Raw genomic sequence first — 26,484 nt, 5'->3', positions numbered from 1 at the left:
GGGAGTGATAATGGCTGCTGTTGGCAGTTTTGTCGCTGCATTTAAAGTGTTAACACCCTTGATTGGTGCCAGCACTGATCAAGGGTGTTAAATAGTGGGAGTTCGGTCTATGGGGGTTCTGGGTCTGCTTATCACTAATCCTGATCTCATCTCTCTTTCTATGTGTCAGTGTATTAGTACATTGTCAAAAGCCAGATGAAGGTGTATATACACCTGTACCCTGCTGTTGTAACCATATTGTCACCCACATTTACTTACCTGTCCGACCGGAATGCACATCTGCTGCGATTCACTAAGATCGTGCGCCCGATATCCTACATGTGTCACTTCCCCGCTCAGGTCCCCGGAGTTCTCCTTCTTCTTCCTGGTGCATGTAAGTGCATTGGATTGCGAATGTTAAATCCGGCGCTCAGTCCAAATTTTCTTTCGTGTGAAAACCCCTTTAAATGAATCTACATCATCAGAAGTTGTATGAGGTTTCACTGGTTTATGGGGGGGGGGCTAATAAAATACCATTGACCTATCCATTTTTGATTATGTAGGATCGCCACCCAGCACCGTGGCCGATCAACGAACTACAGACTCCCTACTATGACAGCTGAAAGGGAACCTGTCATCAGAATCCCTTTTTCTGGCTCCGTCATGTCCCCATAGATAATAGTGTGCACATTGCCAAAGTGTTTTTATAATAAAACTAGCTTTTTCTGATAAAAAGAAAAGTTAGGTAAAAGTTTACCTCTCTCTCTGCGGAGCAGTGTCCCATGGGAGTGGCCATTGAGGAGTGGTCCCCCCACCTTCGCCATGCGTCCATTTCAAATAGGAGCGATATGGACATTTTTTATCGGTTTCTATTGGGAAAACCCCATTTTTTTTTTATAAAAATGCTTTGGCAAACAATGAGGAAATGTGGGAGCCAGAAAAAGGGCTCCTGATGACAGGTTCCCTTTAATCTGCAATAGCGCAAGGACAGAGCTATCTCCTTCCTGCTCCGCCCATAGTGTAGCAGCATGCCAGCACCATCGCACTAAGCTGATTGGTGGGAGAAGCAGTAGGTCGTTAGAAGTAAAGTGACCCGGAAAATCCCCTAACGAAAGGTGCAATACCATGGACAGGTATGAAGCTGCATCTAGAAGAAAGCCGTCACAACCCTCTTAACATTTTTCTAATTAGTTTGCTCCTCTCGCCAAAAAGAATTAAAAAAAACTGTAATACGTTTAAACGTTTATATTCACAAGGATAAAAAAAAACGGTATATAATGAATGGCCTGCCACTCCAGCAGATGAAAATCCTAAGGCAGAGCAAAGGTGAGCGTTCAGCATGTCACACATGAATGCTACTTGTTAAATACTGTCCCTAATAGCATCTTAAGTGAGATTAAAGAGCCGGGCAATTTCATGGCACATAAAACATTGACAGTTCATTTTTTTTTCCCCAGTTAATTGAAATTACACAATTCTTAAAGTGACGAAGTCTGGAACAATTAGGTTGTCTGAATGGGAACAGATTCATTACTGCAAATACAGTTGTCAAAGTGACTCGAGCTTGACTTCTGGGCACACAATGTTGTCGGGGTAGCAGTCTCGTCTGGACACAGGGCCAGCGCCAGCACTGGGCATAACCATACCTATAGATTGGGGGCCATGTGCTGGGTTAGGCTACCTATATATTGGGGGAATGTACTTGCCAGGCTTCCTACATACTGCGGACATGTGCTGGCCTGGCTTACCTATATACTGGGAGACATTTGCTGACCTGGGCTACCTATATATTAAGGGGGAATGTGCTGGCCTTGGCTACCTATATACTGGGGGCATGTGCCTTCTGGGGTACCTATATACTGGGGGAATGTGCTTCATCTGGGCTACTTATATACTGAGAGGCATGTGCTGGCCTGGGCTACCTATATACTGGGGGGGATGTGCTGACCTCAGCTACCTATATTCTGGGAGAATGCAGCTGTGTCTAAATAAATAAGGAGGTGCTGGTGTTGAATATGAATTAATGAGAGTGAAACTATATGGTAGTATATATTAGAATATCTTGAGGGGTCACATTGTCTTATATGTATATGCAGGGGGCACATTGTGGAGTACTTATCTGTTACCTAGGGGACATTATATTTACTGTGATTGGAGTGTGGAGATGTTCTCCAGAGGCCACAATCACCAGGGTGGCAATTGCTGCAGTAATAAGTCACGGCTGGGAGAAGTCCTCTACTTGATGGAGATGGATTGATAACAATGAGGAGCCTACAGGACGAAGAGCAGTATGGGCCAGGCCAACACAGACATAGAAGGAGACACAGGCAACCTAACAGTAAGTGCTGTAAGGGCTATTTTTTCTTCCCTGTAACCCACCTACTCTTATGCTTTTAAAAAGATGAAATAAAGCCTTCTCTATTTTACTCGATGTGCTTTGGCATACTTCTTGGATTTCTAGGATTGAAGTATTAACAGTAAGTGATGTCTGTGTCCGTGTGTAGCCCAAATGTGCAGTACATGTAATGCTGGTATATATTTATCTGTAGTTATTTATTGGTGATTTATTTTTGCAATATTTTACTTTCGGGTATATATTTGTATATATGTGTTTGGTATATTCATTGCTGGAATATATTAATGTGTATGCAACAATCATTGCAGGTATATATTTATATCTGTGGTATATACATTTCAGGTTTGCATCTATGCATGTAGTATGGGCATATTTTTCTATTTGCGCTTTATGTACTGCTGGTAGGCCCCATTGTGGATTTTTAATGAGGGGGAGCATTACAGTTTTCCCCTCAGCCCTGATACTGTCGCGTTTTTGCTACAATTTTACACTGGTGGCACAATTTTACTTGTCACACAATACCTTGTTCCGGCCCTGGTAGAGCCTGAATATCTTGGAATGTTGTCAATTGTTTCTCATGAAATTCAATAGATTCCATAATGAGACAAGCCCGCCCCTTTAATTTTTTCAAATTGACAGATGCCCCTTGCTTCGTTGTCCACGTGTAATACTGTTCTCTCTTTTATTAAGTAGTCGGTCTCCTGGACAGATGAGATATTTCTGCTCATGAATTACAGCTTTCAATAGATTTTTTTCCAGTTTAGTGAGGTTAATATGGAAGAAGTAATGAAAACTTGATATTTCAATCTCAATTTGCAGCAGTCTCAGGCTTCTGGGTAATAGAATGCTATAATAGGCTGAAGTCGGATTATTCCCTGAACCTCACTCATGAGGTAGTTATTCTCAGCTGTTAAAATGTTCCCATTTCAATTTTCATTAAGTAATCCTCAAAAATAACAGCAATTTATAAACTTATGCTTAAAATAGGAAAGGCCAGACCCAAAAAACAAAAAGACTAAAATAAAGTTTCTTAAAATAAATCAAACCTTTCAGTCGTTTGTGTCTGTTCGTGTTTCTTGATCTTCAAACCTAAACACACTTAGTTAAAAAATGGCAACTTACTTATATATCCAGATTCTGATCTGCTAATCTACCATGATGAGTCTTGCCGATTCTTGACCAAGTTTTGGAGCTTCCAAAGAAATTGTCTACATAAGAAAGCTATCTGACTTGACCTTGGCTTGCTCCTGGCCATTCTCTGGCTGACCCCTGGGGTTTGTACCTTCATTTGTACCTTGACTGTTCTGGGCTACTGGGTCACCTGGGCTATTCCAGAGGGTAGTGGCTAAGTGACATTTTTGAAGCAAAAAAGTAGGTTCCTGTATAGGATATTAATGGGTAGTCACTGAAGATTCAGAAAATCTCCTTGTGTATAGGCAACATTCAAACTTAGGTGGTTCAGTAGGTCCACAACCTGAGGTCCTTCCAATTTGCATGGCAAGACTTACAGGCAGCGTTGAGCAGACCTGACCCGCAATTTTCAGGTATGTTCCAAATATCACAGGTTCGGGTCCCCAAAGGTCCAGGTTTGGCATCAACCTCAACCAGCAACACCCAAGATCGGTGCTAGCAAAGTTTGGGGTAGACTTACAGGAAGTATTGAGCCAACCAAAACCACAATACTCTGGTCCTCGTCCCTGTACCCCGGCCTCAACCCCAACTGGTAAAAGCAGCTTTTGGTGCTGGCTCTGATCGCCGTTAACTCTTTAAATACCCCAGGCCAAGACGTCATGGGATGTGGCGTCCCAAGGGAAAATGGCAGTGCTACAATCCTAAATTTACAGGTGGCAGAACCGTTCGGGCCCGGGTATCCAAAACAAACTTTTGTTCAGGGTTCGGGAAGAACTCGACCATCCCAAACCTGAATGGGCCCTCTCATCACTACTAACAGGTATTCAATTTATCTAAAATATAAATTTATATACTGTTTACATCTTCAAAAAGCCACCTCTTTGAGAAGACCTCATCTTCATCCAAGAGGAAATGCAGCAGATTTTTGGTTCTCCTCCACTATACATACTGGAGAAGCCCACGTCTATAGCAGACCATATTTCAGTGTCATTTGATCAGTCATCTCACAAAAGGTCTCGTAGTATTTCCTAGACAGTATAATATTATATGATAACATTCCACATATAACATCCTCCTCAACATCTTTCGAGAGACTAAAAAATAAAAGTGCCTCTAAAAGCCATCGGCTTCTATCTGAAAGGTTTTTTCGAACCCTGCAATATTCCACAGCTCATAAAGTTTTCCGACAGGCAAGGTAATTGCTGCCTCATCAACACAGGAGACACAAGCCCTAAAGGCGTTCTGGTTGGGGATGGGTTCTTCGTGCGCTAGAATAGCTGTACATTATCCTATCTGTTCCAGTTGTTAACTTCAATACTTGCTATATTGTCGTTATCGTGAAAATTAATTTGTAAGGCTTTTACTTTTCAATTTCACTTTGTGACTAATGCACATCAATGTAAAACGAATCTCCATGCTAAACAGCGGTGAAATGACCCCCCTGAAGCTAGAAGAAGCCTGGAATCACAAGCGTGGCACATTTTAGCTGCTGACATACTGTTCTGTCTTATGGACAATTTGTCAATTAATTCACCGCTTAACAGAATTAAACATGGGTGGTGTTATGCCTGGCTTTCATAGCAAACAACCGGGAAAGTCTCACGTTCTATCTGAGGTAAGGGGACTGGCAGCTGAACAATAAAATTGTCCTTTATAACTATACAGGCATCTTAAAGGGAACCTGTCAGCAGAAATTGACCTAATAAACCTCAACCAGTATGTTGTGAAGCAGCTGAACACATTCCAGATCATGTGCCTTTCATGACCGAGTGTGGTGGCATCATCCAGAAAATCTACTTTGAAGTGAGATACAAATTGGTTGTATAAAGTCAAGAAGGTGGAGAGTTTAACACTAAAGTCAAGCTCTCTCTTCCTCAGAACAACCCCTCCACTGTAATTCATGGTCTTACATCCAGAGACATCACTAACCAGATCTCCTGAAGTCTGATGCATGATGTCAATCACAGAGGAGGAGGCGTTCAGAGCTCTCAACCCTGACTTCAGTGTTATACTCTCCGCCTCCTTGACTTTATACAACCAATTTACATCTACCTTTAAAGTTGATTTTCTGGATGATGCCAGCACACTCGGACATGAAAGAAACAAAAACTAGAAGGTGTTACACTGCTTGACAATATGCTGTTAGTGGTTTATTAGGTCAATTGCTTGTACTCCAAGTCTGAAGACTTAGTGAGGTTAGCGGTTCTGAAAATCATGTTAAATTACTTGTCCACGGTAGCCACCATTATCTTCAATTGGAGTGGTGAGAAACTTTGGCTTCTACAGACAGGAATCGTATTCTCTTTGGCACCTGACAACGGGGTTTGGAATAAAAGAACCTCAATCTGTTTTTTGTTGTGGAGGTAGACACTGCCACTTGCTGGTGTCATGACCTGGGAAGCATACCATTTTTGGTTGTTTCTAGTAGTGCTGTGAGGAACCCCTCCCTTCTGTTGCTTCTACTGGTGATATGGGGAACACAATACCCCATGCTGGTCTGAAAATGTGAGTAAGCATTGCATAGAACTCTTGGTCTCCCATAAAAGTTATATAATGGACACAATGGGGCTCATTTACTAAGATTCCCTCCCCCTTGACTAGTATGAACTAGTTAAGATATAAAGTTATATGCCCATATCTTTAGATGTGTTCACAGATTAAAAAAAAATAGAACAAAACCCAAATTGGTCAAGGGTACAGGGACAGTGACATGCAGCATTATGCACTTGGTACCAAGTTTTCCTTAAAAAGAAAAATTATGGTAATATATGCTACACCATACAGTTTTTAAGCCAATGAAACAAAGAGTATACCCTGTAAAGTAGAGCAGAAGAGGCACTGCTGCCTGTTGTGCTACGCTAGTTTAAATACTCCTGTCTTAATTGATTTCCACCTTGCTTGCCTGTTGACTTTGTACTGGGCTGCAGGCAGTTAAGCTAGCTGTGATCAAAGGATGCTTTTTCCCCTGCTAGCCAGATTAGTCTGGATATCAGGGGAAGCTGATCCAATCACTTTCTGGACCGGAACTCTACCCACTTCCAAGTGCTTGCTAAAAGTCTCTCTTAGAGCTTGCTAGTGTTTTCTGGACTTCTGTAATTTCACATTTTTTTTACTCCTGCCTGCCTTCTGACCATTCGTTTGTCTAATGATTCTGTAATGCATTGTCCTCTTGGCATTGACCACTATTGTTCTGTGTTTGATTTGTCCTGTTTCTGTCTCCATGAACATTGACCAGTTGTCACCTACCTTTAGAGTAGGATCGGCAAGTAGGTAAAGACAAGCTTTAGGGATCAAAGTCCATGTCTTTCCTAACTTTACATCTAATTTCTGTTCAGTAACACTAGCATTAGAAAAAGAAGCTCATTTTTCCTATAAAACAGTTATACCAAGGTATATAAAATCTAGAAACAGAATTTTCCCCAAACCTTATTTTTCAAGATATGAAAAGGAATTGAACTTTATCAAGAAAAGCTGAAAAGTTTTATTAAACAACATTTTTTTCTTGGCTATCCCAGTTGAAGTGATAGTACTCATTTCAATGAATAACTATTAGACTCTCTAACCTGTCAACACTCATTGCTGCCTGCCGCAGCCCAAACCACATGCAGACACAAGTCATACAGTCCGGTGGTGTATCATGTCCAATGGAATCAAAGGAATATTACATAGACTTTTTGAAAACTGCTAAGTGTTTAGATTTTAATAAGATATGTCAAGTCGCCGCTATGGAAATAAAGCAAAACCGCAAGAAGAAAGAAACTCATAACAGTAAAAGGAGTTTACATATCAAAAAGTTGGAGCCGATCCTACATTCTCAGTTACCGACGGAGGAAGAATGGTTGGCAACCTTAGAGAAAAAACCCCAAAAAATATGTACGGTTAAAATTTAAGGAAAACAGTAGCAGTGCCTTGACGGGTGTTTGAGTGACAAATGATCGTAAAGCCAGGTCATACCATGATTGGCGCCAACAATGCTACATCCCGTGTTAATAAGGTTCCCTACATTTCCGCATGACTATCATGTTCATTCTTGGTTTCAGAAATACAAACATCATCATAAACATTGGGCAACCACATGAGAAGAAATATCTAGAGATCTTGTGGGTGAATAAGATTATTTTACAGTAATTTTTCTGCCCGTCTTTGGTTGCTTCTGTGGTTCAGGTTCAAGTTATCTCAGATTTTGAGACCTTAGAATCACAACAACTCGCCGAAAATCTAATATCTTTAAGGCTGCCAGAAGGTCTACAGACATCTACCACTGGGTTTACCAACACTGATCAAGCTGGATTTTACTTGTCTGATGACATTTGTAACTGGTGACGCAAAAGTTGAAACTTGGTTATACCCATTTTTGTGAGTTGCTTGTAATCTTAAATCCATGATTCTAGTCAATGGGATTGCTAAAAATAACCGAGCACGGAATCTGTCCATCTCTGGCTCTCTCGGACATTGAATAAGACACATTTTAGACAAGCTGCTTCATCACCTTATACTCGTGTATAAGCCGAGTTTTTCAGCCGAAAAACCTCACCTTGGCCTATACACGAGTCAATTTAAAAAAAACTTACATACTCACCCTCCGGCGCCCCGATGCTCGCCGCGGCTCCTCTTTGGTCTTCTCTATGCTGTATCAGCCACTATAGACGCGTCCATGCGATCTGCTGACACACACAGCTGGCACACACTATGAAGTGGCGGTGTCGCTGCTGACGACGTCACAGTGTGCGCCGGCCGGCAGATCACGTGGACGCGTCTCTGCTGGCTGTTACAACAAAGAGAAGAAAGAAGAGGAGCCGCGGGGACTGCCTGAAGGGGAGTATGCAAGGTTTTTTTTTTTATGTGCTTGGCAAACTGCGGGCTGGCTGTATACTACTGGGGGGCGGCCTGGCTGTATACTACTGGGGGGCTGGTTGGCTGTATACTACTGGGGGGCGGCCTGGCTGTATACTACTGGGGGGGGGCTGGCTGGCTGTATATTACTGGGGGGTGGGCTGGCTGTATACTACTGGGTTGCGGGCTTGCTGGCTGTATACTGGGAGGCTGTGACCACTGCATTTCCCACCATCGGCTTATACTCGAGTCAATACGTTTTCCCAGTTTTTGGTGGTAAAATCAGGGGTCCCGGCTTATACTCTGGTCGGCTTATACTCGAGTATATACAGTAAATTAAACAGCAACTTGTTCTTGTGATCGGTGGAGATCCCGGTGGTTAGACCCTCAACCCCCATCATAATGTTCCCTATTCTTTAGATAAACATTGAACATGGGATAAATCCTTTTAAGTGATTGAGCCGATCTCTCCACCTGCAAGTTGTAATTAGTTTCTCCATAGGCTCTTACAAGCAGGAGGCAGTGAGAAGCAAACTCTGCACATAGCACACAGATAGTGTAGAAAGGTGGAGTAAGGAGTTTTATAAATCGGCTTTTAATGACTATATGGGCTCTGCAATTACTTGACCATAACCCTCAATGCAGGGAAGTACAGAGGGACAATGAAGGTGGAGCCAAAAGAGATGGGGATGGGTTGGAGAGCAGCCAGGAGGGATTTTCTATAAACACCATTGGATTATAATAGAGGTGATTTGGATGGTAGCCCAGGTCTATGGCCACCCAAATCACCCACCAAATTTTATACTCAGAAGTGCCTTCACCCATGAAACCCCCTAACATCTGTTCATGCTCTCAATACAAGAGCCATTTCAGATCTTTTGAAGTTACTTCAGCCCATGGTCCATGGCAATCCTAATCCACCCCTGCCCGTAGTTCACAGGATGTCGGCCTCATAGGAAAGAATGGCTTTTGGCCTACACACGAACACAAGCTCTGGACTGGTGGTCATATTGGAAGGGCTCCAACTGAGCAGAGATTGAGTAAATTAAAAGATTGGAAGTTAGTATTATATGTATAAAAAAGTTTGAGCCATTCTTGAAGTTGAAGGCCAATTCTTAAAAATGTTTTTTTTTCAGGCCTTTTCAAATGTCTCCATGATGTAGATATTGTAGCCAAAGATACAAGTGTGTGAAAAACTACAAAATACCGTATTTTCCGGACTATAAGGCGCACATAAAAACCTAAGATTTCCTTAGAAATCCAAAGTGCGCCTTATAGTCCGGTGCGCCTTATGTGTGGAGAAGGGCCGCGGACCCTACTTACATAGGTCCCCGCTACCGGAGACAGCAGATCTCCAGCTGGAGATCTGCTGTCTCCGGTAGCGGGGACCTATGTAAGTAGGGTCCGCTGCCCTCCTCCACCTGAACGGACCCCCTTCCCCATCTCCCTGGGGAGACCGCTCACCTCTTGACGGGTCTGTGGAGAGCCGCTGGTTTTCACATCACGCCCCTGGACCTCCTCCACGCCCCCGGACCTCCTCCACGCCCCCGGAGCCTGCGCCTTATAGTCCGGTGCGCCTTATATATGGAATTATTCCATATATAAGGCCTTTTTTAGTAATGCGCCTTATAGTCCGGTGCGCCTTATGACCCGGAAAATACGGTACATAGAATTCCATGTTTAACTATGAACTCCCCCATTATGGTTCACAACACTAGTAAGTTCTTCAGAATCTATAGAGATTAGACAAAAACGGGACAATCCTTCCCTTTATATATTTTAACACAGAACCTATATACAATAGTGATTATAATATACCATACAGCAGTGGTGGCGAACCTATGGCACGCGTGCCACAGAGGGCACGCAGAGCCCTCTCTGTCGGCACGCGCATTGTCCCTAGGCACAAGTTCAGTTCATAATCAGAGCTCCGGCCAGGCAGGAGATGCTACAGCACGGTCGAGCTGCAGAGAATCCCCAGGGCTTCACTGTGCTATTAACTGTACTGGTGTCCTGTGACCAATGAACTTAAAACAAGTGGCAGCACTCTCTTTGCTGCTGTTACTACACACAGCAGCCTATGATACAAGTAGAGAGAGGGGAGAGGACTTACGGCAGCTCTCATGATATCCTCCGGGACCTTCCTTCCCTGCTCAGCATGCCTGCCCATCAAATCATTGCTACAGGTGTCAGTGCTGCTCCTGTGACGCTAAATGTCTGCTCCCAGAGCAGCACTGACAGTGATTTTCTCCAGCAGCAGTGGGGTAAGTGCACGCTCTGCCTCAGTGCTGCGCCCTGCCCCCTCATCCTACTAGCAGCAGCCTCCCGGGCTGTAGCTGTACAGCTATACACACAGCAGTTCCCTGGCATCCACCCTCCTCCAGAAACTACAGAGAGTGGCAGGGGATTATAAAGGTGAGGACTGACACTCCATAGCTAGTTACTATTCCTCTTTTCCTGTGTGTATCTTCAACTCCCAACATGCCCTTAGGGACCTATGGATCTGCTGGGAATTGTAGTTTCCTTATCTGCAGACAGCAGTTATGCCCACAACAACACTGGCTGGTGGAAGCTTATTCACACTTGTATTAGAATTTCATATAAAATAATTAAAAAACCTATAGTCACTCCACCACTTTCCTGGGCAATCCAGCAGAGATCACCGATTAGACAGTGGCCAAAAGTAAACAATGACAGTAAGCGTGGTTCTGATACGTGACCTCGCCAATATTTCCCAGAGCTGTTTTTTTTTATATGTATATATATGGCCGTAACGTGTATCCTTGTATATATGACAGTAATATTTATCCCTGTGTGTATGGCTGTAATATTTACCCCTGTATGTATGATTTTAATATTTATCCCTGTGTATGTATAGCGGTAATATGTATCCCTGTATATATGACAGTAATATTTATTCCCGTATATATGGCAGTAATATTTATCCCTGTGTGTATAGCTGTAATTTTAATCCCTATATGTATGGCTGCAATATTCATCAGTGGTATTATTTATCTCTGTATGGTTGTAATATTTATCACTGTATTATTTATTCCTGTATAGCGGTAAAATGAATCACTGTTTGCTCTAGGTTAGTTATATTATTTTATCATATTATTTGTATAGTAGTCTTTATTATCAGTATTGTGGTATTTATATTGTTGTAATGGTGATGGTCATCATGTACCAGTATTATTTGGCCCTTGTATAGTGATATTGATGGCAATATTGGGCTAAATTCCTGTGTTGGCACTTTGTGATAGATATGTTGACTTTGGTTTGCAATTTGGGCACTCAGTCTCTAAAAGGTTCGCCACCACTGCCATACAGCATACACATTTTATTCACTTACTATAACCATCATGCAGTACACAGCAGTAGACTTATAAATGACAGTATTTCTTAGCCTTCAAAACATGGCTGCAGGCAAAGTTCTGGTTCGCCGCATGTGGTGAGCTTCTCGTCCATCCAAAGATTTGCGCAATAACTGCAGATTTTAACAGATGTTTAAACTCAAGTATAATAGAAATAAATTCCATGCATTCTGTATTTTTTTAACATTAATATATGGCAATGCATTCTATTTTCCTTAAAAACTATAGGCACTTTATATATTGGTCATTCCTAAATAAGGCAATGGTCCAAATAGTCACCGTCTGCTACAATAGGTAAAGTCTGTGCAACTACTCTACATAGATGGCGGTGTTGCGAGTACTGTCTATTCTCTCCTTCTCTCGATGTGATATATAGTAACAGGGATTTTGGAAGGCAAAGAAAGCATAAAAATTATATGGAGTGGAAAAATTACCCAAAGTTTGTAAGAAATGAGATCACTCAATGGGGCTCATCTACTAAGGGTCAGTTGGACGCATTTTCGACAGGTTTCCTGGCGATTTCAGTTTTGCGCCGAATTGCCTCGGCAACAGAAATCGTGGGAGCGGGCCGTCAGACAACCCGACGGATTCGGACTACGCGCGGGATTTAACATTTAGAATTGTATTGCAAGACACGCACTTACAAGCACCGGGAAGAAGCAGGTGAACTCCGGCGGACATCGGCACAGAAGTGACGGATGCAGGAACTCGGGCGCACAAGCTTAGGGAATCACGGCAGACCCGAATCCTTGTTGGACAACGCACCGCGGGATCGCGACGGGACCGGGTAAAGAAATCTGCCCCAATGAATCGGCTTGGAGAAACTGGAGTAAGGAAGTGACCCGATGAGCGTTTCTTATCTCACAGCTTATCTCTTATCTCTCACCTGACCTGGGAGAGCAGATACATGCAGGTCCGTGAAGGCAGATTACCTCATCAGTTTTGGATTGGGAGACCTAGGGCCCAACAATAAAAATCTGCTCTTGGGGCCCACCGCTGTAAGTCCATTTGCAAATTCCTAAGACACAAATTTCTTTCAATAGAAGCCCACTTCCTTTGTATCGAACTGGTAGGCCCTCGAAGCCGCATCAGTAGCATGCTGACAAGCTCTGGCCTTGAATCAGGGGAACAATCTCTATTAAGAGTTGGGGTAAAGTCATTTAACAAGCAACTGAATTGTATGATGAGCATAACTATGTGATAAATATCAATCCAAAAATGGACTTCTTATAAAGCAGCGATGGCGAACCTATGGCACGCGTGCCACAGACGGCACGCAAAGCCGTTTCTGTTGGCACGCGTACCGTCGCCGGTAAGCCTCTGCCCGCAAAAATTTGTCTATGTGAGCGGCGGAACTACGTGCCGCTCCATAGACAGAACCGCAGAGTTTTTGCGCATGCAAAATTATCCCGGGGCGCTCCGCTCTGCTCTGTCTCCTCCGCTCCGTAGCCCCCCTCTCTACCGCTCCATAGCCCCCCTCTCCTCCGCTCCGTAGCCCCCCTCTCTTCCGCTCCGTAGCCCCCCTCTCTTCCGCTCCGTGGCCCCCCTCTCCTCCGCTCCGTAGCCCCCCTCTCCTCCGCTCCGTAGCCCCCCTCTCCTCCGCTCCGTAGCCCCCCTCTCTTCCGCTCCGTGGCCCCCCTTTCCTCCGCTCCGTGGCCCCCCTCTCCTCCGCTCCGTGGCCCCCCTCTCCTCCGCTCCGTGGCCCCCCTCTCCTCCGCTCCGTGGCCCCCCTCTCCTCCGCTCCGTAGCCCCCCTCTCCTCCGCTCCAGGTGGGAGTGGAGAATGCATACAGCGTAACCTGCATGCATTCCTGGAGAACCTTCCTGTAGAATAAAAGAAAATAAAGTAAGTTTATCTGTGTATATGTATGTAATATGTATATGTATGTAATGAGTATATGTATGTGTATATGTATGTAATGTGTATATGTATGTGATGTGTATATGTATGTGATGTGCATATGTGGGTGTATATGTATGTGATGTGTATATGTAGGTGTTTATGTATGTGATGTGTATATGTAGGTGTTTATATGTGTATACATATATATATATATATATTCTGTATGTATTTTATACTACATGGCGATAAGCTGTATGCATTTTATACTACATGGCAGCATTCTGTATGTATTTTATACTACATGGTGACAAGCTGTATGCATTTTATACTATATTACGTATATGGGGGGGGGGCGTCTCTCTATGGCTCGTTTTCTCAATTAAAACCTTGTTATTCTAGTAAAATTTTTGTGTTGGCACTTCACTTCAAGTCAGAAGTGTTTGGGTTGCATTTTGGGCACTCGGCCTCTAAAAGGTTCGCCATCACTGTTATAAAGGATGTAATGCTCTTTAGCCCTCAGGTGGTCTGAATAAGGTCACCACCTTGATTCTTTTTCTTCCTGATATTTTTGAGTTTTCCATAGTTTGTAGCTGTAATATGTTGTGTGGGTTCTGCTAACCCACTGCCCACGTGATATATTCTTCCAGATACAGGACGTCTGAAGATAAGTCTATGACAATGAGGGAAGAATATACCGCGATTCCAGGTTAAAAAAAAAACTTCAATATTAAGCTTTGTGTTGGGTAGGTTTACAAAAAATTATTTGACAAAAAAGCCTTCAAAGATGTACTAAATGGGTCACCACCTTTTATGTCTTAAAGACGTAGGACTCTCTTTTACATAAGTTGCCCATGTGCCTTTACTGCCTTAATAATAATCCCAGAATGTGATTCAGTAGTTCTGCTACTTACATTTGTGCCCTCTGCAAACTCTTCATGGATATTTGTTTACATGTCTGAGCTCTGCGGAATAGGAGGAGCTGAAGTAGCAGAGTTACGACTCATCTTGCTCTCTCCACCTTCCTTCCTCCGGTGAGGAAGAAGCCTTATTCTCACAATATTTAGGGTTGAGATTGTCGGTTGCTCTATTAAGATGAATTAGTCAAAGCAAATTTTCAAAAATTCTCACAATAAGGACAAATTCAGACAAATGTATGCACGCTCGGACGTATCCGGGCGTGCTGGAGAGGAGGAGGGGTGACCCCTCCCTGCTCCATAGAGATGCATGGCATACAGCTGTGCACATGGGGGAAGATAGGACATTTTCTGTCTTTTCCACGTGTATCGAGCGGTACGGTGCCACACATGTGCTCCGTGTACCTATTGCCGTCTATGGGGGATGTATGTACGGCCCCATGATTGTACGTCCCCCTCACTCGCCTAAATTGGGCCTAAATGGAATAAAAATAAATACATGGTGCCTTAAATTTATTTGAAAATGTGAGACGAGTTGTGTTTAAAAAAAAAAAAATCTTTGTTTATGTGAAAAATGTTTGCGGATCCAGCGACTCAGTACGAAAACTCAAATTTTTCCTTCTTTTTACAGCAATATGTTTCCTGAGCTATCAAATGTGTCATCCATCAACCTCCAGCCTCTATTGTGGCTGAGAAATACATTCTTTGTGGTATGCAAATGCGCCATATACTATAAATGTGTTTGCTTTTATATTGGCAAGACTCCAGTGTTGAAATATTTTGACATTTCATTTTTCTTAAGCAGCCGCTTATGGTTAAGACTATACATATTATTGTCTTATTTACAGGCCTTGTATGACAAATGACAGGCTACAATCTCAATGGCTTTATGATTGGAGGTATAATACCGAGTGTTCATCAAGTCAATGGCTTAGAAAAGGCAGCGAAGCAAGACAAAATGCTGTGCATATGCGGTGGTGGGGAAGTCTACGAGAAATATTAGAATGGTACTTTATATGACATTTTTATAACATTAACTTAAAGGGCATCTACCACCAGGATGAGGGTTAGTAAACCATGCACACTGACATGCTGGTGTGTGCCCCCTCTGGCAGGATCTGCTCTTCTTTAAAGGAAATCTTCCACCAGGATGAAGGATTGTAAACCAAGCACACTGACATACTGGTGTGTGCCCCCTCTGGCAGGATCTGCTCTTCTTTTAGATTTTTATACCCTGTTCTTTTTACAACATAAAAAAGCTTTTAAAATTATGTTAATGGTGCCTGGAGCCACTCAGGCTCATTTGCATGACATGTACAGCCTTTTTTTCTTAAAAAGGGCATAAAAAGATTAAAGAAAAGTGGATCCTGTCAGAGTGAGGCACACACTAGTATGACAGTGTGCTTGGTTTACAATCCCTCATCCTGGTGGTAGATGTTCTTTAAGATTAGGAACAAAACTAATGTTAGTTTTATAGGTACAAAGTAGATTTCCTAATACTCAGTGGTGTAATAAGACCGCAGTGGGCGACGGTAGGAACTTAGAAACGGGGCCCCCCATATACCTAAATCCTCGCTGTAGACCCCATCCTGCACGTAAGACTTCAAAATACACATATATCATATACACTTCACATATATATGCACACATAAACTACAAACACTGCCCCATATATATTCTACACACACGCTACACATACAAATACACTCACACCATATATAAGAAACATAAATGCACGTAAATATATATATACCAATACCCACATACCTGTACAATACTAATAATACTGTAGTACTCAATACACCACATACATAAATATATACCAGCTGGGAATACACTACACATACCTATATAGCAGTAAAAAATTACTGCACACCAAGGCTGCTATAAAGCAGATACAGACATCACGTACTGTATAAATCAGTTGTAGCTACGACCTTCTACCTCTGATCTGTCCTGGTCTTCATCTTGGTGGCTCCTCACAGATAACGGTTCTTCTTCTACTTTGATAAGTTCTCCCAGAACTCATGGCTTCAGAATTCACCACAAGACGTTATCAGCTCCGTGCAGCACATCCTGAAACTGCGCCTCTAAAAACACCACAGTCACTTACAGTGTAATGTCACACAAATAAAAACTATCTCCTAATTTATTCACGGCGCCCACTAATTGTTATACTGCAGCAACATCCTCTTATTAATATGTTTACCCCCATTTATTAATATTTAGCAAAGCAGTACCCACATTAATTTATATGTAACCCTGCATCAATAATTAAAGTAGCAGAGCAGCCACCGTCACCTGTCCATATGTAGTCAGTAGTGCCCCAGGAATTAATATGTAGCATAGCAGCTCCTCTAACTGGTTAATTTAGTTAGCACACTGTTCAGCAGCCCCCAGTTATAAATATTCCATCCAGCAGCCTATTGTCTTTGGTACAGTATACCATCCAAGAGGTCCCCCATCCCTATAATATACTGCCTATTAGCTCCCCGCCCTATAATTTACTGTCCAGGAGCCCGTTATTAATATATCATCCAGAAGTGCCCATCCCCCCCTTATAATATACCAGGAGCCATGATTTCCCCCCTTCCTACCTCCCATATTATATGTCAGGAGCCATTACCTCCTTATTATATACCAGTAGCCATTATTCCCCCCTTTTATTATATATCAGGAGCCATTATCCTCCCTACCCCCTCACCACCTTAATACATACCCGGAGACATTATTTCCCCCTCCCCTTTATTACATACCAGTAGCCATTATCCACCCAAGCCCCTTTTTATATGCCAGCATGCATTATCCCCCCCACCCGTTATTATATACCAGGAGCCATTCTCCTCCCACCCCTTATTAAATACCAGTGGCCATTATCCCCCACCTCTTATTAAATACCAGCAGCCCCCCATTATTATATACCAGTAGCCATTATTTCCCACACACACCCCTTATTACATACCAGTACACTCCCTTATTATATAACATTATTTCAGCCCCATCCCCTTTATTACATATTAATAGCCATTATCCCCCACATCCTCCCTTATTATACACCAGGAGCCATTTTTTCAGATGTTTTTACTCCCAGTTTAACTCAGTAATTATCTATAATTCTCATATTACGGTCAGGTATCCCTTTAAAACCAAATAGATTGTCCAAAGAAGACAATTCCTTTAAGGCATCTATAGACTTTACGTTAATAGATGCTATAACTTCTTATTATTGGTGGTATTTTCCCAAAGAGGGTTGTGTAACTCTGCTTCTTCCCCACATGACCATTGTGAGGAATATAGGTAGAACATGAACACTGATTCTCTATGCTAAGGTCAGCGGCGCTGAAGAAGGGGTCAAAGAAGTTGAACAAGAATCCAATGTATTTATTTAGTAAATGTGGTAAAGAAAATATTTAAAAAAAATAATAATAATTCAGAATTCAATTACCGGTAATCATTTAAAATAATCTAAATGTAAAAATTTTTTATTTTATTCAAGCATGTAGAAATTGAAATAAATTAAATAGCATTAAACCATTAGTTTTATAGCAGCTCGGAGTTTGGCAGATCTTCCTCGAGGATTTTCAAGAACATCTTGTTGCTCAGGTTTAAGCACCTTTCGTTGTAAAATTTTCCATGCTAAATTAGGCGGAGGATTTGTGAACTGCTCATCGTCGTCTACATCCATGAAATCCCTCTGTCCTTGTCTAATCCTATGCCTGGCACTGAGATTTGGCTTTTCGTCCATGGGTATTCCAAATAAAAATCTCTTAACTATCCGGTCTTCTAAAGAATGGAATGAAATGGCAACCAGTCTTCCTCCTGGTCGTAGAAACTTCTGAGCTGTCTGGAGTCCTGCATGGAGTTGGTTTAGTTCATCATTCACAAAGATACGGAGAGCTTGAAAGGTTTTGGTCGCCACATGTGCTGGACGCTGGAGAAGATCTTTACGCTCGTAAAGACAAACACCTGAAAAACAGAAAGGAAAAAACATCAAAAGCCTTGGACTCCTCGAGATACTAAAAAAAAAAACATTGATTTTCTTCTCTTTATTCTTGGCCTGTTGAATCGACTTCATATCCAAGTAAACAAATTTAGCACAAACCAAAGTTCAATAGTCATGATAAAATCTGCTCACTCGTAAAAAATAAGATTGGCTACAACAGTTTTGGCCCGAAACTTTTCTTTTCTTAGAAATTGGACAGTGGAAAACCAAAAAATGATCAAAAGATAAAAAGGTTTAACACTAATCGGACAAAAGTTCCCAGACTGTCTCAGGGATCTGTCTTTTTTGGCCTTTGTTGAGTGGTGGGAGATAAAACTGGAAGATGGAGCCATGTGGAGTCCATAAAATCTAAAAAAAAGACTTAGTCCCCATACAGGTAAGGCTTAGCTCACACTGGAGGTCATTTACCAAGGGCCCGAATCGCGTTTTTCCGGCGGGTTACCCAAATTTTTCAGTTTTGCGCCAATTTTCCCTGAATTACCCCGGGGTTTTGGCGCACGAGATCGGATTGTGGTGCATCGGCACACGCGACGGAAATCGGGGGGTGTGGCCGTACAAAAACCCCACGGATTTGGAAAAACAGCCGCATTTAAAAAAAAAAAGTGTCACTTGACACACGCTTACCTGCACCCGGCCTGGCTTGGTGAACTTCCGTGCACTCCGCCGAAATTCAGCACAGCAGCGACACCTAGTGGACATGGGGGGAACTACCTTAGTGAGTTGCCGGAAGACCCGAATCCTCCACACAGAACGTGCCGCTGGATCGCGAATGGACCGGGTAAGTAAATCTGCCCCACGGTGTCGAAGGCTTCCAGGACTTGAAGGACACCCGAAAGACGATTATAGTCAACTTGGTCTTTTAGGTACTTTTAGTATCTCATACATATCTTTTATTTTTCTACTAAAGGGAGTGGCATTTTTTTTTAACTAAAATATTTATGATTTGTCCTGTTGATGATCTATCGGGTGCTGGTTGCACCAGAGAAGCTGCTCCTAAATTAGTGCTGGCTAACCTATGGCACAGAAGTCAGAAGTGACACGCCAAGCCTTTTTTTGCTGATAGCATCTGGAGTCAAGGAAACTCTCCCGCTGAGAGAGTAGCACAGTGCCCTTCTCTAGTGAAGGTAAGTTAGCCCCGGTGTAACTCCAGACAAATTTTTCTTTGGTCCTGTAACAATAAGATATTAAAAATTTCGGTTGACAAAGGAACAAAGATGAACAATAAAGCTTCATTGCAGATATTGTATAACAGAACAGTAGATTACCACAATCCAGAGAGGTCACAGTGGACGGAGAGGTCAGTTTGTAACCAGGGGGTCATTTGTAAGTTGGGTGGTCTTAAGTTGAGGACTGACAAAAATCAAAAAATTATGGGTTTTTCTAGTAGTGACACACCACTTGAGTTATGCTCTTTTATTTTAATTATTTTTGACAATCCTAGCTCAAAAGATGGGCCATCACAATCCAAAATAGACATTATATGTCCTGTCACAGAGGGTGCCCCCCTTCTATGTGCCCTAGTATGGTACAATAAACACATTGTCCTATAATATTCATTATTCGTGTAGAATTGCTCTTCTTGCCTTTGCCATAAAGGAGTTGAGGTTTGATACATTTACAGTGAGTCCATTTACTCTACGTACATCATTCCTGAAGCATAACATATGCAATACGCATGAAACCTCGACTATTCATGTCTTATATCCATATAACGTAATACCCCACAGAAGGAAGATATTACATAGATACCATTATATAGACGGTGAAAATGGACCTCAAGAATGTGGCAATCAAATCACAATGGAAATCACATGTGATAGCAAATATGTTACATATGTCTTATTAAGGGTTACTATGGGTTTTAAGAAGGTCATGGCTTTTTGGGGTTTGGAGGTCCAACATTTACCATCATGTAATGTAGGAATTATTATAGTTAAACATAAGTTTTGTGTTTCTTTCTGAAATTATTTTATAGGCTAAAATCATTTTCAGCTTTTTACCATTTTTTTACTATAATCATATGTTTTAGTAAGTTTCTAATCTGCTGTGAAGGGGATGTCCAGTTTACACCATCCCTTTAAGTTAAGAGGTTCCTTTAATGATAAGCCAATCGCAGACTGAGCTTTAGAAGGCTCCTGTAATCTGATGGGATACTACTGAGGCGCCACCACAGGAGAAACGGTGCATTACATGGAAAGCAAATGTACGGTCTGTGTAATGCATGGATCGGCTGGTTCCAGAGGAGATGCTCGGAGTAGACACCATCCGCTGTAGGCCCCAATCTAGGGCCCAGAATGTCAAGAAATGGTATTTCCAAAGGGATCTCAACAAAATTGGAGGAATTCTTTTACACTTGGGTTTTGAATGCCAATTTTAAAGCCCCCCCCCCCATGACACCGTGGCGCCTGTATCTTCTAAGAGGCTCTGGACTCTTAGTGGATATGGGTGCAAACTCTGCCAGTTCCTACCAGTAGACAAGATGGAAACTGGTTGAGGTTTTTGCTATAGTCTTCGCCGGTTTTCTGGCAGAGACTATTGCAATTTTGGTGGTTTGGACGTTCACGTCCATGACCACCCTCCACTGTGCTGCCTGATCTCCACCCCGACATGCCAAAAGTGTTGTGCGTGTCGGAGATGCCCAAAAACTTGTGGCGAGAGGAATTCATGTGCTTTCTCTGATAGCAACCTGCCAGAGAGGGAATAATCAATCTCCCCCAATGACTCATTTCATAAGGAGCTTTTTTTAAAAAAAACACTAAGGTACAATGGTTCCTCCCAACCAGATCATTCTAGACCTCTTAGTGTCACTTGTTCCAGTACCTAAACCGGTAATGGACATGGAATCCGAAGGCTCTGCCCACTGTAAAGTGAATAGAAGCTACATAATTGTTACCCGGCACCACTGGATGTAGCATTCTGCTTCTAGGTCTATCCAATGTTTTACCGTTAACCAATGTTTTTGAGAAGAGTCCAGCTCTCTTTGGTGAAAAGGTGCTGGAAAAGCTTATCAATTTCTTGTCAATCCTTCACTAACTGTTCCGATAGTTCAAACAAAGTGTGCTTACCCTGGAGATTCCAGTGGGTCAAGGAATGCAATTTGGCCAATGAGCAGCCTCCTTGGACCTGGATACAAGACAGGAAGTGACGCCCCATGGATTAGCTGCCCAGTGTTCTGAGGAGGTCATTCATTGGCTGAACGGATTCCCATGAGAGTCCAGAACTTCAGGCCAAGTGTGGGGCTGAAAAGCGGAAGTAGTAAGGAGAGACGGGAAATGGGAGCTAGCCCCCACATTCCAAATTCCTGGAAAACCCCTTTAAGTTACTAAATTAAATTGATGAAATATTGGCAGATAGATTGATATTAGATAGACAGACAGAATAGTAAATGGATGTAGCAAGAGCAATATTAATCAGAGGAGTTCTTTATGGCATTTGGGTAGTGCACTTACCTTTCTTTTGTAGCGCCCTATTCATAGACAAAGCAAACATTCAAGATATTGATTGTGTAATGAGAAATTATACAATTTTTCAATCTACTTTCTGTATCAACTCACGGTTTTCCAGTTCTCTGCTTTCTGTCATTTTATATAAAAATTAAGTGTTTACTTTCTGTGGATAAACACCGGTCGCTGGTGATGTCACACAGGTGCACCGCACATTATATTTTTGGTGATGTGATGTCACTCAGGTGCACGGCTCGATACATCCCTGATATGTGATGTCACACAGGAGAACAGCTAGTTATATCTCTGGTCATGTGATGTCACACAGGTGCATGGCTCGTTTTATCCCTGGTCATGTGAGGTCACACAGGTGCACGGCTCGTTATATCATAGAGAGTAATCAGAATTGTGTTTTCTAACGAGCTGTGCACCTGTAGGACATCACGTGATCATCCAAATAATGAGCCATGCACCTGTGTGATGTCCCATGACCAGGGATATAATGAGCCGTGTACCTGTGCGACATCACATGACCAGGGATATATAATGAGCCGTGCACCTGTGTGACATCACATGACCAGGCATATAACGAGCCATACACCTGTGTGAAATCACATGACCAGGGATATAAGAGCCGTGTACCTGTGAGACATCACATGACCAGGGATATAAGAGCCGTGTACCTGTGAGACATCACATGACCAGGGATATAACGAGCTGTGCACCTGTGTGAAATCACATGACCAGGGATATAAGAGCCGTGTACCTGTGTGACATCACATGACCAGGGATATAAGGAGCCGTGCACCTGTATGATATCACATGACCAGGGATATAACGAGCCGTGCACCTGTGTGATATCACATGACCAGGGATATAACGAGCCGTGCACCTGTGTAACATCACATGACCAGGGATATAACAAGCCGTGCACCTGTGTGAAATCACATGACCAGGGATATAATGAGCTATGCACCTGTGTGACATCACATGACCAGGTACTGGTGTTTACCCACAGGAAGTAAACAATGAAACTTCCTGTAGAAGAAGACAGAAGGCAGAAAACCTGACTGGAAAATTGTATAATTTTTCATTACACAAACAATATCCACTATTTGCTGAAAGTGTACAACCCCTTTAACGATGTGCCAAATATTCATTTTGTATATCATGAGACAAGACACGAATTGACCGACACACAAGTCACATAAGGCAAGTTTCATTAATATACTAATATGTAGTATATCGGTAAAGTGTCATAAATAGGGAGGCATTGTTGCAGAAGTTTAAAGGGTGAATAGCATTTGACGTTAAAAAAAAATCTCATCTCGGAGAGCTTTCTACCATTCTCAGAAATGTTGTGCTCTGCAGCCAGAGACGAGTGAATTTTTGTCCTCTCCTGAGGATTTTCCATTCCGGGATGCCTGATTAGTGGGCATGAGCGCAGTCAGAGGAATGTGAGTGCTTATGTATCCGGACAGAGCTCCCGACCCATCTACATGATTGCACAGTTTTCCAAATTGTAGCAAACTATTTGGGAGAGGGGATTAATAGAATTGATGGGGGTGGAGGGCAGATAGCACACAATTATTATATAACTCAGAATTATCTTCCTATATTATGGTATATATTATTGTATTATCTTCCTATATTACGGTATATATTATTGTATTATCTTCCTATATTACGGTATATATTATTGTATTATCTTCCTATATTACGGTATATATTATTGTATTATCTTCCTATATTACGGTATATATTATTGTATTATCTTCCTTTGCTTAAGTACAAACACAAAACACAGCAAAATCATGTAATAGCGCTCGGAATGCCATCGAAAAGAGAACATTCCGCCCAAAACTGATGGACTGTGTTATGTCAGGGCCTGAGGGGACAGTACATGACAAATGGATTGTCCCTCTTTGGCATCCTTATGTTATGCACTGTCTCATCAGACCCCAACATATCTCCATTGGAGGTCTCGCTAATACAACCCTCCCCCCCCATGTTTTTGGGGTATATGAGCTGTGTAACAATACCTTACACAAAATGAATACTACGCTTAAAGTGGCCAACCCCTTTAAGTTCAATTTGTGTGTAAGTCGGATAGGGTATTTTTGTAAGCATAACAAAAATAAGCAAAAAAACTACGCAAAAAAATGCTGCCCATGTGACAATTGGGTTTTCAACATTTTGGCAGCTCATCAAAAGTGTCAACAATGAAGCTTTAGTGTGAATCCCATAACTCTAGCAGCCTGGGTCTAAAGTTCAGCTAAAATAACCAGCATCCAGAGAGCTTCACCAGAGGTCACAGTGAGCAGAGAGGTCCGCCTGTAACTAGGGGTCGTCTGTAAGTCAAATGTTCTTAAAGGGGTATTCCCATCTTAAAGGGGTTTGCCTATGAAAGAAAGTTCCCAAATCTCCTACTGATGTTAACATGACCACCGTTATTGCAATTTTGGCCAGTTTTATTCCTGCTTGTGCTCCTATCACTGAATTAACTGTTCAATATAATATTTAGCTCTGTGGGAGGGCACTTTAGGATTCCTCTGTGCTACGCACTTACACATCGTCCTCTTGCCATGTGCTGGCAATGTGCTTAGATTATCATGGGGCAGGGTTTATCTACACTTTCAATTAGCTGCTGAAGGTACTACTAATATCTGACACATAGAAAAAGAGAGATGGCACCCTCAACACTACTGTCTCACCTAATCAATAAAACAAACATTTAGCTCTGCTATTCCCCCCCACCCCCTGCATCAAGGGATTATCTAGTCTGTAGAGTTGGTCTCCTCTGCATGCTGCTGGACAAGAAGTGCCTCTGGCTCTAGTGCTCTCTGCCTCCTGTTCCCTCCCTTTCTCCTGCAGGACAGGAGCCATTTGGTCATGTGACAGGAAACTGAGCAGACAGAAAGACCTGCCCGTTCATAGTCAGAACTGAGTATATGGTCGTGTCCAAGGACAACCAAAATATACAACAGGAGGACTGATAGTGACAGGTTAGAATAAAATCTATGAAATGCAGATTTCTTTTGTTAATAACACTGCTATTTTGCAATCCTGGGTACATTTAAGAATTTTTGCCACTTGGCATGGAGGGGAAAATAGTTGAAGTGTTTCTCCCACTACCTTCTAAAATGGCTCTGAGAGGCTATTGTTGGGTAGTTAAACCTATTGGTAAGAGACTAATAGGACTTGGTCAAAGCATCTCCAAAAGGGAAGATGTTGTGAAGTTTTTCTGGTGCCCAGTAACTTGTCGTAACAATAAGATTGTTAGAGGCCTGACTACAGCTGTTAGACTTTGTCCACTAAGAAGTGGACAAGCCGGGTACTGCAGCTCTTCTATCTTCAGCATCAGCATAAAGAAGAACAGTCCTGCAAGTGATGATGGGACCCCCCAAATGATTACAACATCATTAGGTCTGTCTGGGATAACTTGGAGAGAGAAACAGATTTCCAAGATGTTTGGAACAACCTCCCTGCCGAGATCCTCCAAAACCTGTGTGCCAGTTCCGTGAAGAATTGATGCTTTTATAAAGGCAAATACTGATCTGATTTAGATGTCTCTTTCGTTCATTCACTTTGTATTTTGGTAATTGATGGAAATATACTCCTTTTTTTTTTTTTTTTTTTTAAAGAAAAGCTTAAAAACGGGTTTTCAAACCTGCCTAAAACTTTTGCACAGAAAATCTGCAGCACGGTAAGAGTTAAGCTCTTACAGGGCAGATCAGACGCACCCTGCAGGCCGGCTATGGTTACTCACCAAAGAAAATTAAATTACAAGTTAAACAGATTCTTGCTGCCTAATAGAACACAATGATAACAGAGGAGTATTTGTATGCAGAGCCAGCAAGATGGATTTCATTCATAAAAAAAAAAAGGAAAAAAAAAAAATCCCTGCTGCTGCTGAGATGAATGATGTGAAATCCCAGCAGCAGAAATTAACATTTTCAGTTCTAGATTGGAATGGCACTTGCTGTACCATTTCCTCTCCTTGACAATAGGATTTAAAAATTTGTTTTTAATGAAATTTTTGAGGCCTAGCTCCCTTACTTGGCAGGATAGTGTTAAATCTACAGTATATATTTTTCTAATTTTTACAGAAAAAAAAGGACCTTGCGCTGTGTTTTTAACCTTTCCTACACAGTCGTATAACATTACATGGACAAAAATTTAGCTCGATTTTGAACCATTTTACCTTTTTTGTACTTTAACCCATCCTGCAACTTTAACCCTCCTGCAACCTTAACCTATTCCCTTATTTGTCTTATTTGCCTCGTGATGGATATCAAGTAATAGGAAAAAGATATCTGATAAGCCGCATTGTTTCATTTGGCAGGATGGAGTTAAATTTAGGCTGTTTTTTTAATCTTACAGAAAAATGGGACACGGCTTTATTTTTAACCTTTTCTATGCAGTGAAGCTATACTGGTCTTATAACATCAAACAGATAAAAATTTTGCTCGGTTTTGTACCCTTTCACCAATCTGCACCTTTACTCATCCTGCAACTTTAACCCTCCTGCAGCCTTAACATTTTCTCTTATTTGCTTCCTGATGGATATCCAACAATAGGGCATGTGAGGGATACATATTGCATGGGG

At 42.1% G+C, this 26,484-nt stretch overlaps 1 protein-coding gene across 2 annotated transcripts in view; it reads right to left on the bottom strand.

Moving 5' to 3' along the window:
• Positions 1–17,806: 17,806 nt before the first annotated feature.
• The window catches only part of METTL15 (methyltransferase 15, mitochondrial 12S rRNA N4-cytidine), a 147,483-nt gene continuing 138,805 nt past the window's right edge, over positions 17,807–26,484 (bottom strand). Inside the window, exon 6 of one of the 2 annotated variants that reach the window (XM_072118566.1) lies at positions 17,807–18,395. In XM_072118566.1, the coding sequence (XP_071974667.1) occupies positions 17,956–18,395 (440 nt within the window). In that variant the 3' untranslated portion in view covers positions 17,807–17,955. The remainder of the gene's footprint in view (positions 18,396–26,484) is intronic. The other variant, XM_072118565.1, reaches the window with a different exon arrangement.

This window comes from Engystomops pustulosus, chromosome 7, assembly GCF_040894005.1.
Source record: "Engystomops pustulosus chromosome 7, aEngPut4.maternal, whole genome shotgun sequence".
Classification (NCBI taxonomy): domain Eukaryota; kingdom Metazoa; phylum Chordata; class Amphibia; order Anura; family Leptodactylidae; genus Engystomops; species Engystomops pustulosus.
Note: the sequence above shows the minus strand (reverse complement) of the source record. Positions and strands in the feature narration are given on the sequence as shown.